The 13,690-nt window shown below is 40.0% G+C and overlaps 1 protein-coding gene across 4 annotated transcripts in view; it reads right to left on the minus strand.

Moving 5' to 3' along the window:
• Window positions 1-6,006: 6,006 nt before the first annotated feature.
• Window positions 6,007-13,690, minus strand: part of ABCA9 (ATP binding cassette subfamily A member 9) — a 70,979-nt gene continuing 63,295 nt past the window's right edge. For all 4 annotated transcript variants that reach the window (XM_045985943.1, XM_045985945.1, XM_045985946.1 and 1 more), the window contains 2 exons: window positions 7,686-7,741; window positions 6,007-7,556 (listed from right to left, as the gene is read on the minus strand). In XM_045985943.1, the coding sequence (XP_045841899.1) occupies window positions 7,458-7,556; window positions 7,686-7,741 (155 nt within the window). In that variant the 3' untranslated portion in view covers window positions 6,007-7,457. The remainder of the gene's footprint in view (window positions 7,557-7,685; window positions 7,742-13,690) is intronic.

The following is a 13,690-nucleotide window of genomic DNA, read 5'->3' on the forward strand; positions in this document are numbered from 1 at the left end:
GACCTCAGTGACTTTGAAATATTTGATGATCACACAAAAGGAATCTACAGTCAATTCCAAACCAGTGTCAACTGAAATAGTGGGAGACAAAAGCCAGAATTATGGTCCTGAGTGACGGGAAGGTGAGCGTCTCTTGGCCCAACTCCTGAAGATAGGTTGGGGTCATGAACAGTGAAGTATAGACAATCTTGCTAGAAACTTTTTCCCAGACTTCCCTGATGACAAATTTCTTACACATATCTTAGTAGATCTTAAGTCAAAGAAGCACATTCTGTGTGACTAAAAAGAAGCCTAGGGCACTATTCTCAGAGCCTATTGCTTGCCGACATTTTTCTCTGATCTGGCATATCCTTTACCTTTAAAAGCTCACATGAGGAGTCTGAGAGGTCCTTCCTTCAGACATTGGATCTTGTGTGATCCACGAAAATTCTCAATGTGTTTTAAGAGGTCAGCACTACTTTAATACCAACATCAAGCAAGGGTATTTAAGAAATGAAAATTAAGACCAATATGTCTCGAAAGCACAGATACAAAATCCTAAGCAAATGTTGTTGAATCAAATCCAGATAGTTGTGACCTAATTGACCATCAACTGGTTTAAGAATGAAAGTCTTGTCAGTATTCAAAAATTTATTGATTTAATTAATCATATTAACTACTAGTAATTAATGATTATTTTACCAGAAGAAAAAAATTATTTTGCAAAAATCTATACCCATTCATGATAAAAACTATCAACAGACTAAGAAAATTCTTCAACATGATAAAGGATTTTTTAAAAAATATATAGCTAATAGTACCTTCATGGAAGAAGTATGGGATGTCTTGCCTCTGTGAGTAGGAAAAAGAAGGATGTCCATGATCAGTGGGGTGTTCTCAGCATTGTATTGGAGGTCTTAGTAGTGCCAAAATGGAAAAAAATGAAATAAAAGTTGTAATCAGGAAAAATTGAGCCTTATTCAGAGGAATGTTTTCATGACATTGGGAAAAACAAAGTATTTTTAAGGCAGAACTAGCCATAAGTGAAATTCTGTTCATTTGAAGGAAGTATTATGAGAATGAAACTAAAAATCACAAAATAAAAGAACATGTATACATCCACTGTAGATCTGCACAGGTCAGTAAACAAAAGGCATACAACTTAATTTTTTTTATGGACAAGAGATCTCAATACAAAAAAATTTCCAAATGGCCAATAAATGTGAAAAGATACTTAACATCATTAGTCATCAATGCAATGTAAATTAAAATCGCAGTAAGACACTTGTGTACACCCACCATAATGCCTATTTTAGACAGATAAACAACAATGTGGGAGGCTCAGAATTCTCACATACTATTGATATGATTTGTGTGAATTTGTATGATTACTTTTCATCACTGTTTAGTAGTATCTACTGTGGGTAAGTAAGTGCCTGCTCTATGACCAGCAATTGGACACAAGGCATCAATACACAGAAATGAATGCTAATTTCCACCAAAAGACCTATGAAAGGATATTTGCAGCAGGTTTATTCATAATAACTTGAAGGGATAAATTATGGTAGATTTGTACAATGCAATACCACACAACAATAAATAACAGTGATTCATGGCCACGTAGATGGATTTTACACATAATGTTGAGTTAACAAAAAGAAAACTTGACAGGACCCACAGAGAGACTGACTCAGTTGCCTCTCTTCACATGGTGGCTGCAACTGCCCAGCCCTTGATCCTCCTCTCCATCACAGGAAGAACCATGTTGTGTTTCTCAGGAAACGTTTAACATTACAATTATAATATCACAACTTTCTCATTCTAAAACATTTTTAGTAAGTTAGAACATTATATTTCTTTTGTAGAAACCCAAAAGAGTATTTGGGGCTACAAGGCTCTTCCTGTGGAAATGTGCACTTCCCTGAGGGATAAAGTTCCTCAGCAAAATCATCCAGTTCTTGCTCCTTGGAGAGGGCCAAGAAAACCTCTCCAGGAAAGGGGGGCAAGGAATAGAGAGAGAGATGTCACCCTGCTTCCTATAGCTCCAAGTGAGTGAAAGGTCTATGCACGCTTTTTACATTGATAGTCCATGGATGATATAAAATCACTCACACTGACCCACCTGCTCTATGGTGGGTGGCAAGAGGCTGTACTTCTCCAGGTTGAATTTCTGTTTAACTGCAGAAGGACAGCCATGTATTAGGAGTTCATCTATTTTCAGTCTGGATGGTTTACAACATCACCTTAGGGTACAAACAGAATGTACAGGAAAATTTGAAGTGAAGAAGTGGACAGAGCCCTTCTTAGAGCTAACACACAAACGTGTTTGCTTAGGCTCAGGTGGAAAAGAGAGTGTGTTATGTTTGCATGTTGTCTAACTTATGAGACCTCTGTTTAAGGGAGAAGAGATCCTGAGAAATTTCCCTTCCCTGTACATGCCTTATTAGACTCAGCAAAACAACAGGAAGCTGTGGGAAGAAGAAACATGTGGAAAGGGCAAACGTCAGGAGGTTAGAGGGAAGACAGCTCTGGTTGTCTAAGGAACAGATAGCCTCCTGGGCTTTTTTTTTTTTTTTTTTCCAAAAGCCATGACAACTTACTCCTAATAGAGATGAAAATCCTTCTGGTTCAACAAAATAGTTTGGGAGGCACAGTTAGGGTCCCGATGGGAGCCTAGTGGATTGGAAATGTGTCACCACATGTCCCAGGCCAATAGCAGCCATCTTGCTGATCAGGGGCATACTGTGAATGACCACATGGGTCATAAGGTTGGAATACTCAGGTGGGAGAAAAGAAAGAAGCATCACAGTGACCACGGATGCTATCAACAGAGGGGAGAAGAATGTCTCTCTTCTTGCTAGATGAAATGATGCTCAAATCATCAGTTGGCTCATAAAGCCAGTTAGATCTTCAAATTGACTTTATCCTGGTATTTTAGATTACTTATTATTCATCTCGTCTTCCTACCTGTGCTGCACTTGGTTGTATGTCTCCCATTAATATGCTAATGGATTGCTTCTATTGCTTCTGTTATGTCCTAATAACCCTAAAATCTCATGTGGAAAAATATATATATATATATATATATAAATGATAATAGAAAGATTATTAGAAGTCTCAGTATGTGACTGGCTCAGTTGGCTAAGAATCTGACTCTTGATTTTGGTTCAGGTCATGGTTTGGGTCGTGAGATTGAGCCCCACGTTGGGCTCCACACTCTGTGAGAGTCTGCTTGAGATTCTCTCTGTCCTTCTCCCTCTGCCTCTCCTCCCCACTCATATGCTCGCTCTTTCTCTCTCTCTCTCAAAAAAAAAAAAAAGCTCATGTCTCTTGTTCCCATAAATACATATTAATACATCTGCAATCTGAGAGTCTCCATAATGTTTAGCCATATTAATACACTGATAAATACCAATCTTCAGAAACTGATTTATCTAACACAATTTAAGGGGTATTTTGTTGATTCTCTAGGGTTATTTTGTTGACACTACACTGATGTGGGGGAAATTCTCAGGTTCTCTTTTCCCTGTGATGAAAACATAATCCTCACTTTGTTTGAATATACTGCAGTGTCAAAAAAGAAAACTTACCAGAATTTTGAACTGGGAAGCTTCTGTACTTCTGGACAATGTAAGTATTACACTTAGAATAATGCAGACCCTTAATGCATGTGTGAGAGAATATGTCTAGGGAAAGGACCTAGAAGAGAAATTGCAGAATTGCTGGGTATGAGTATGTGTGTGTGTGTGTGTGTGTGTGTGTGTGTGTCCACATCCCCAATGTTCTCTCTTTTCCCACCTGAACTTATGAGAACTTATTTTCCTATATCCACTGCAACGCTGAGTATTGCCATTCTCTCTGCCCATCTGATACGGGTATACAGTACTTCGTTGCTCTCTGAGGCTCTCTTCCCTTGCTTTCCAGAGGAGTTAAGTATCTTCCCAGTCAGCTTTCTTCTTTTGTGAATTCTCCTTTTGGATCACCTGCCCACCTTCCTATTTGACTTTTAAAACTAATGTATTTTGGGGGCACCTGGGTGACACAGATGGTTAAGCGTCTGTCTTTGGCTCAGGTCATGATCTCAGGGTTCTGGGATGGAGTCTTGCATTGGGCTCCTTGCTCAGCAGGGAGTCTGCATCTCCCTCTCCCTTTGCCTGCCACTCCCCCTGCTTGTGTTCTCCCTCTCTCTCTCAAATGAATAAACAAAATCTTTAAAAATAAGCAAATAAAATTAATGTATTTTTAGGAGATCTTTATACTGGATAATCTTTTTCTTGTTTGGTTTCAGACAACTTCTTGATACATTTGCCAGCTCTTCAACTTTCTTAATCTTAATTTTGTTTATCATTTCTTTTGTTGTACTGAACTTTTAATTTGAACATTATCATTTTTGCTCTATGATTGTGTGTCTCTGTGTGTCCTGTTTTAGGAACACTTTCTTTTTTGGAAGTCAAAATATATTTTTCTATATTTCCTTCCAACCATTCTGTAGTTTTGTCACATTTTCTCTTGAATTCACCTGCATTTTGTTTTTTTTGTGTGTGTGAGGCACAAGGTGGAGATCTATTTTTTTCTTTTATATTTATCAATATAATTATAATCAATATTAATATCAATATAATAATTGTCACAACACCATTTACTTAAGTTCTTTCTTTTTTCATGGATTTTTTTTTCTGTTTCCCTCTCATTTTCAGGCTTTTTATTTGTATTATGAATCCCTTTGTATATTCCTTCCACACTTTTTTTTTTTTTGAAGATTTATTTATTTTAGAGAGGGAGAGGGAGAGCATGTGAGTTGGGGGGAAGGACAGAGGGAGAAGGAGAGAGAGAATCTCAAGCAGACTCCACACAGAGTATGGATCCTGATGTGGGACTCAATCTCATGATCCTGAAACCATGACCTGAACCAAAATCAAGAGTCAGATTCTTAACCAACTGAGCCAGTCACATACTGAGACTTCTACTAATCTTTCTATTATCATTAATATATTTTTTTCCAGGCACCTGGAAAAAAAACTGCCTCATTTAGCTTTCAATGCTCTTTGCCACACTTGCTTTTTCAGAGGTCCCACTGCTTTGGGACACAACAGTTTGCATGGTTCTTCATTTTTCCTCACGGAGATCATTCACAGACCCTCGTGCAACACATTCCTGAGGCTTGTGCTCTCTTTAAAGAGTTCAAGGAGACGTGAACTTCAGACAGAAGTTACTCCGGTGCCTGCAAATGTTAAAATGTGCTATTGACCATTTTTACTTCAAGTTTTCTAGATTTCTTCGAAATGAACAATTTTTACAGTTTAGTCCAGAGTATTTAATGCAAGATGCCAAAACCTCCAAAGGAACAAGACCCACTGTCTTTAATTCATTTTTTACTTTGCTCCAAGATCATATAATTACCAAGCAGTTGATTTAAGGACATATAGACAATATATGGAGACATTTTTGATTGTCACACTCAGGTGGCAATTGCTACTGGCACCTCGTGGGTATGGATCAGAATTGCCATTGAATATTCTACAATACACAGGATAGCCTCTCCTTTCTCCCTCTCCCAACAAAGAATTATCTGGCACAAAACATCAACAGTGCCGTTCTTGAGAAAACCACATCTAGGATGAAAAAAATAAACCCACTGTCATTAAAATTACTTATTCATAATCACTGCGATGTTTTCATTTAATAATCCCTTGGAATAACTTATTCTTACTTTTGACTTCAAATACTCCAAGCATTCACTCAGTATAACTTTGTATACCTCAGGTTATCCCTTCTTGGATTTCCACAATACAAAGAAGGGTAGACTCACCCAGAGGCATCCTGTCTTGGGTTGGAAGTTACTGTTGTTTGCCTATGCTTTGAGGATGGTGTGGCACAAATGGGTTGAAAGTGAAGGAAGGGTCACGCTTGTAGAGTTGATTTCAGGCAAGGACTGGGAACAGGCAGCTTAGAATAGTCTTTGGCAATTCCATCAAGAAATACTCCAGGGTTTTGTCCCCACCCATTTCCTGGCATGATGTGAGTTAGTTAATGCAACATTGACTGTCTGTTGTAACAAACAACCCCATGGTCTCTGTAACCTCAGTAGCTCAAAGCCATAGCTTTTTGTAGGGGGTTCAGTTTTTTGATTTTGTGTTGCAGTGTGCATAGCTGTGTGTTTCATGACTCGGTCCTGCATGGTCCCGGAGCTCTGTAGACAACTCATCTCCAAATGGTGACTCCCAGGCCAGGTGTCAGAAGACTTGGTTTCTGGTGATGTCTCTCTTCCTGGCTTGTGGGTAGCCAGCTCGCTGTGTCCTCATGGGATCTTTTCCCCGTGAGCGCACAGAGATAGGGGATCTCGTCCCCTTCTTGTAAAGATACCAGTGCTATTGGATTAAGGCCCCAATCTTCTGACCTCACTGAACCTCTGACTCCTTAAAGGCCCTATCTCCAAATGCAACCACATTGGACTTCGGGGCTTTAACCTATGAATTTCGGGAGAACACAATTCAGTCCATAAGAGCTAACAACAACAACAGTAGCAAGAACAACAAAAAACTTATCTAAATAAGAATATACAAGTGTATTGCACAGATTTTAAGGTGTTTAGAGGGTCACCAGTTAAAGAAGTCATAAGATACATAAACATGAGAAATTAAGATCTGCTAGACCCTTGCATCATAAGAAAACCTATCGAATCAGAAATATGTTTCAAAATTGTGAGATACGTCATTTTTAAACTTCCATCAACTTAACTATTCAAATTCTTACTGAAATTACTTATTTTAACAGGTTTTCAAATTCTCTGACAGTCACAACAGACAGAATATAGACTGTACAATATAAAATGTGAAAAATGACAGAAAAGGAAAATCCATGTATTATGAATAAGCTGAAAAAAAAAAGAACCAAAGAACGCTGAATTACAGAAAGCAAATACTTGTTGGGATGAGCGGTGCATGTTGTATGAAAGTGCTGTGTCACTGTATTGTACAGCTGAAGTTAATATTACACTGTATGTTAACTAACTGGAATTTAAATAAAAACTTATATATATAAAAAAAGGCAAATACTATGTTTTTCTGCAATCACTGCCTCTCTCTCCCCTAAATCACAATTAGGTCTTACTTTGTCCTTACATACTTCATTCAAAAGGATAAGAAAATATTCAATATTTTGAGGTTCAAACAAAGAAAATAAAGCAATCTCTGTATCATTTTGAGAAGCCCAAACATTCTGTAACAAACGCATTTTTAATTTACTTCCCTATGACATGTGGGGTTTAGCTGCTGGCACAGAGGCCCCCATGGTCAGTTTCAAGACTATTCTCACTGACTTTTCTCCTTAGTCCTGGTAGACGTCATGTTATTGAGAAAAATGGTGACATGAATTTCAAAAGCATTTTGTATCATATCTGAGATAAGATATATTAATGATATAAAATACTATATTTAAAAAGAGGCATAAGATTTTTAAAAAATAGGGTATTTGGGACTTCAAGAGTCTTCCTGTGGGAGGAGCTTCCACTTTACCGAAGGGTCAAGTTCTTCATCAAAGTCATCCATCTCCTGCTCCTTTGAGAGCTCCAGGAAAACCTGAGATGGACAAGAAATGAAGAGAGAGAGATGTCACACTGCCTTCTGTCGCTGAGTAAGTGCAAGGCATATGCACACGGTGTCCCTTTATGGTGCACGGATGAGACAGAGTCACTCACACCAACCCACCTGCTCCAGGGTGGACTGGGAGAGGCTGTACTCCTCCAGGTCAAAGCTCTGTTTAACTGCAGAAGGACAGACGGACATTAGGATTTCATCTATTTTTTAATTTGGAGAGTTTTACCAAGTTATGCACAAAATCTACATATAAATGGATTTTAAACACGAAAGATAAGGTAATAAATACTCTCGGATTAGATCTGTCTGAGACATGGGCTTGCTTGGGCAGCACACATGTTAAATATGGAAAGGCAAATTCACCCTGTGTTCTTGTAACAGGACAGAAATGCTCTGTCATTATCTTAGAGTCTGGGCAGGGGCACACCAGACTGGAAAACCAGGTGAGAGAGCCCAGACCACCTATGCAGGCTGAGTGGAGAGATGTTCCCTCTGCACTAGAACGTTACCATGTGCCCCACGATGTCTGCCTTCACCCTCTCTACTCTGCTCTTTGCTCCACTGACTGACTTAAGAAAGAGGTTTTTTCCTGGTGGTTTCCACCAGTGGTAGCTCATGAGAAGGGAGAGGGGTGAGGGGAGGTCAAAGCCATTATTCCTTCACTCCCTTCCTGACATCAACTTTGCCCCTTGACTGAAAGTCACCGCTTCTCACAAGATCACAAATTCTACATGATTCTACTCCTGGGTTCCAGACACCGCTTCCTTTCTTAGTCCCTTTGGACCTGAGAACATCAACACTTCTGCTGTGTCTAGCCTGGGGTCATCACACAGTGCCTTGTCCCTTGGCAAATGGTCCCTGCCGAACCCCAAAGCTGTCGAATTATCCTAGTTTGACCATCTGCTAACAGTGTGGATTATGAATAAGATCCCCAAACGTGTAGATGCATACAGGGAAGAAAATAATGAACTGAGAAGAAAATAATAAAGAAACCAAAGGTTTCTTGTGGGCAGTTGTCACATTGCTGTGCCATTTCCTTTCTCCTCTCGTTGGACAGAGGATGTGGTGGGATTGACCCACAACCTGGGAACATGGGATTGGGTCCTTGCCTCAAGTCTGGGAACACATAAACAATTGTGCATGGTGATGGCCCTGTACTTTCAGAGTTTGGAGAGGCCAAGCCTCTGCATCCAATGGGAGGTCCTCTAAGAGATCTCTTGGAAAGGGAAGGGAATTCCAAGAAGTGGCCCTGGGGCTGCAAGAGACTAAGAGACCAAGAGGAGAAGGCATCTCCCACCTCAGAGTAGAAGCTTTCATCAGAGGTTCCAGATGGGAGGGGAGAGGGAATCTTCAAGGAACTCCTCTCTGCACAGGAAGCCCTCATGCTATAGTCCAGCTCTAATGAGCAAATCAAGCTGTCATACTATCTCTCCTTCCCTCCCCTTACACTCCACACCAAAAAGGCTCAAAACATCAGCAGATGAGCAGAGGAGGAAATAAGATAAGAAGGAGAGAAAGCCAACCCACCCATCTCCCTACTTTCAAGTCTCCAAGCATTAGGCAATGCTGACCTGGAGTGGGCTCACGAGGGTGGAGTTCGGTTGCAATTTGCAATGCCCCAAAGTGATCTAATGCTACAGGAGAATGAGTCAATGTAGCAGGACCCAGGAATTGTCATGGGGCATGCACTGTGCTCGCACACTACGGGGCCTACCTCATTCAGCCGTGTTTCAAAAGCAGAAACATTAGAAGGCTCTGAAGAAAAGGCTCCCTGTACTCTAGAGACACAGCCCTTTCTGGAATACCTCCCTCCCTGCTCCTAATTGGTCATAAAACACTTCATATTGATCTGAGTTGGTTGTGGGAATCTTTCCCACAGGAATGATGCAAAATTGATCACTAGGCCAGAATGGAGAAAATGGTTACATGGACCCTGGAGCAAAGGAGATCAGCAGGAGGAGGAAGTAAAAAAGAAAAGTTATCAGGGGCAATCATAAATTTGTGTCAAGGAGAAACACTTCTTTAAGAACTAGAATGTCTGGGGCTTCTAAAGACTGACAGGTGACAAGTAAGAAAGCACAGATCAAGAAGAGAGGGAGAGGGTGCCTGGGTAGCTCAGCTGGTGGAGGGTCGGACTCTTGATTTCAGCCTCCGTCTTGATCTCAGGGTCATAAGTTCAACTCCTGTGTTGGGCTCCACTCTGGGTGTGGAGCCTACTTAAAAAAAAAAAAAAAAAAAAAAAAAAAAAAAAAAAAGAGGGATGGGGGTTCAGCTTTTTTTTTTTTTTTTTCCATTTTATTTATTTTTTCAGCGTAACAGTATTCATTCTTTTTGCACAACACCCAGTGCTCCATGCAAAACATGCCCTCCCCATTACCCACCACCTGTTCCCCCAACCTCCCACCCCTGACCCTTCAAAACCCTCAGGTTGTTTTTCAGAGTCCATAGTCTCTTATGGTTCGCCTCCCCTCCCCAATGTCCATAGCCCGCTCCCCCTCTCCCAATCCCACCTCCCCCCAGCAACCCCCAGTTTGTTTTGTGAGATTAAGAGTCATTTATGGTTTGTCTCCCTCCCAATCCCATCTTGTTTCATTTATTCTTCTCCTATCCCCCGACCCCCCCCATGTTGCTTCTCCATGTCCTCATATCAGGGAGATCATATGATAGTTGTCTTTCTCCGATTGACTTATTTCACTAAGCATGATACGCTCTAGTTCCATCCACGTCGTCGCAAATGGCAAGATTTCATTTCTTTTGATGGCTGCATAGTATTCCATTGTGTATATATACCACATCTTCTTTATCCATTCATCTGTTGATGGACATCTAGGTTCTTTCCATAGTCTGGCTATTGTAGACATTGCTGCTATAAACATTCGGGTACACGTGCCCCTTCGGATCACTATGTTTGTATCTTTAGGGTAAATACCCAGTAGTGCAATTGCTGGGTCATAGGGTAGTTCTATTTTCAACTTTTTGAGGAACCTCCATGCTGTTTTCCAGAGTGGTTGGACCAGCTTGCATTCCCACCAACAGTGGAGGAGGGTTCCCCTTTCTCCACATCCTCGCCAGCATCTGTCATTTCCTGACTTGTTAATTTTAGCCATTCTGACTGGTGTGAGGTGATATCTCATTGTGGTTTTGATTTGTATTTCCCTGATGCCGAGTGACGTGGAGCACTTTTTCATGTGTCTGTTGGCCATCTGGATGTCTTCTTTGCAGAAATGTCTGTTCATGTCCTCTGCCCATTTCTTGATTGGATTGTTTGTTCTTTGGGTGTTGAGTTTGCTAAGTTCCTTATAGATTTTGGATACTAGCCCTTTATCTGATATGTCGTTTGCAAATATCTTCTCCCATTCTGTCAGCTGTCTTTTGGTTTTGTTAACTGTTTCCTTTGCTGTGCAAAAGCTTTTGATCTTGATGAAATCCCAATAGTTCATTTTTGCCCTTGCTTCCCTTGCCTTTGCCGTTGTTCCTAGGAAGATGTTGCTGCGGCTGAGGTCGAAGAGGTTGCTGCCTGCATTCTCCTCAAGGATTTTGATGGATTCCTTTCTCACATTGAGGTCCTTCATCCATTTGGAGTCTATTTTCGTGTGTGGTGTAAGGAAGTGGTCCAATTTCATTTTTCTGCATGTGGCTGTCCAATTTTCCCAGCACCATTTATTGAAGAGGCTGTCTTTTTTCCATTGGACATTCTTTCCTGCTTTGTCGAAGATGAGTTGGCCATAGAGTTGAGGGTCGATTTCTGGGCTCTCTATTCTGTTCCACTGATCTATGTGTCTGTTTTTGTGCCAGTACCATGCTGTCTTGATGATGACAGCTTTGTAATAGAGCTTGAAGTCCGGAATTGTGATGCCACCAACTTTGGCTTTGTTCTTCAATATTCCTTTGGCTATTCGAGGTCTTTTCTGGTTCCATATAAATTTTAGGATTATTTGTTCCATTTCTTTGAAAAAAATGGATGGTATTTTGATAGGGATTGCATTAAATGTGTAGATTGCTTTAGGTAGCATAGACATTTTCACAATATTTATTCTTCCAATCCAGGAGCATGGAACATTTTTCCATTTTTTTGTGTCTTCCTCAATTTCTTTCATGAGTACTTTATAATTTTCTGTGTATAGATTCTTAGTCTCTTTGGTTAGGTTTATTCCTAGGTATCTTATAGTTTTGGGTACAATTGTGAATGGGATTGACTCCTTAATTTCTCTTTCTTCAGTCTTGTTGTTGGTGTACAGAAATGCAACTGATTTCTGTGCATTGATTTTATATCCTGACACTTTACTGAATTCCTGTACAAGTTCTAGCAGTTTTGGAGTGGAGTCTTTTGGGTTTTCCACATATAGTATCATATCATCTGCGAAGAGTGATAGTTTGACTTCTTCTTTACCAATTTGGATGCCTTTAATTTCTTTTTGTTGTCTGATTGCTGAGGCTAGGACTTCTAATACTATGTTGAATAGCAGTGGTGATAATGGACATCCCTGCCGTGTTCCTGACCTTAATGGAAAAGCTTTCAGTTTTTCTCCATTGAGAATGATATTTGCGGTGGGTTTTTCATAGATGGCTTTGATGATATTGAGGTATGTGCCCTCTATCCCTACACTTTGAAGAGTTTTGATCAGGAAGGGATGCTGTACTTTGTCAAATGCTTTTTCAGCATCTATTGAGAATATCATATGGTTCTTGTTCTTTCTTTTATTAATGTGTTCTATCACATTGATTGATTTGCGGATGTTGAACCAACCCTGCAGCCCTGGAATAAATCCCACTTGATCGTGGTGAATAATCCTTTTAATGTACTGTTGAATCCTATTGGCTAGTATTTTGGCGAGAATTTTTGCGTCTGTGTTCATCAAGGATATTGGTCTGTAGTTCTCTTTTTTGGTGGGATCCTTGTCTGGTTTTGGGATCAAGGTGATGCTGGCCTCATAAAATGAGTTTGTAAGTTTTCCTTCCATTTCTATTTTTTGGTACAGTTTCAGGAGAATAGGAATGAGTTCTTCTTTAAATGTTTGGTAGAATTCCCCTGGGAAGCCGTCTGGCCCTGGGCTTTTGTTTGTTTGGAGATTTTTGATGACTGTTTCAATCTCCTTACTGGTTATGGGCCTGTTCAGGTTTTCTATTTCTTCCTGGTTCAGTTGTGGTAGTTTATATGTCTCTAGGAATGCATCCATTTCTTCCAGATTGTCCAATTTGTTGGCGTAGAGTTGCTCATAGTATGTTCTTATAATTGTCTGTATTTCTTTGGTGTTAGTTGTGATCTCTCCTCTTTCATTCATGATTTTATTGATTTGGGTCCTTTCTCTTTTCTTTTTGATGAGTCTGGCCAGGGGTTTATCAATCCTATTGATTCTTTCAAAGAACCAGCTCCTAGTTTCATTGATTTTTTCTATTGTTTTTTTGGTTTCTATTTCATTGATTTCTGCTCTGATCTTTATGATTTCTCTTCTCCTGCTGGGTTTAGGGTTTCTTTCTTGTTCTTTCTCCAGCTCCTTTACGCGTAGGGTTAGGTTGTGTACTTGAGACCTTTCTTGTTTCTTGAGAAAGGCTTGTACCGCTATATATTTTCCTCTCAGGACTGCCTTTGCTGTGTCCCACAGATTTTGAACTGTTGTGTTTTCATTATCATTTGTTTCCATGAATTTTTTCAATTCTTCTTTAATTTCCTGGTTAGCCCATTCATTCTTTAGAAGGATGCTGTTTAGTCTCCATGTATTTGGGTTCTTTCCAGCTTTCGTCTTGTGATTGAGTTCTAGCATCAGAGCATTGTGGTCTGAAAATATGCAGGGAATAATCCTAATCTTTTGATACCGGTTGAGACCTGATTTGTGACCCAGGATGTGATCTATTCTGGAGAAGTTTCCATGTGCACTAGAGAAGAATGTGTATTCTGTTGCTTTGGGATGAAATGTTCTGAATATATCTGTGATGTCCATCTGGTCCAGTGTGTCATTTAATGCCTTTATTTCCTTGTTGATCTTTTGCTTGGATGATCTGTCCATTTCAGTGAGGGGAGTGTTAAAGTCCCCTACTATTATTGTATTATTATTGATGTGTTTCTTTGATTTTGTTATTAATTGGTTGATATAGTTGGCTGCTCCCACGTTAGGGGC

This window comes from Meles meles, chromosome 18 (assembly GCF_922984935.1).
Source record: "Meles meles chromosome 18, mMelMel3.1 paternal haplotype, whole genome shotgun sequence".
Taxonomy (NCBI): Eukaryota; Metazoa; Chordata; class Mammalia; order Carnivora; family Mustelidae; genus Meles; species Meles meles.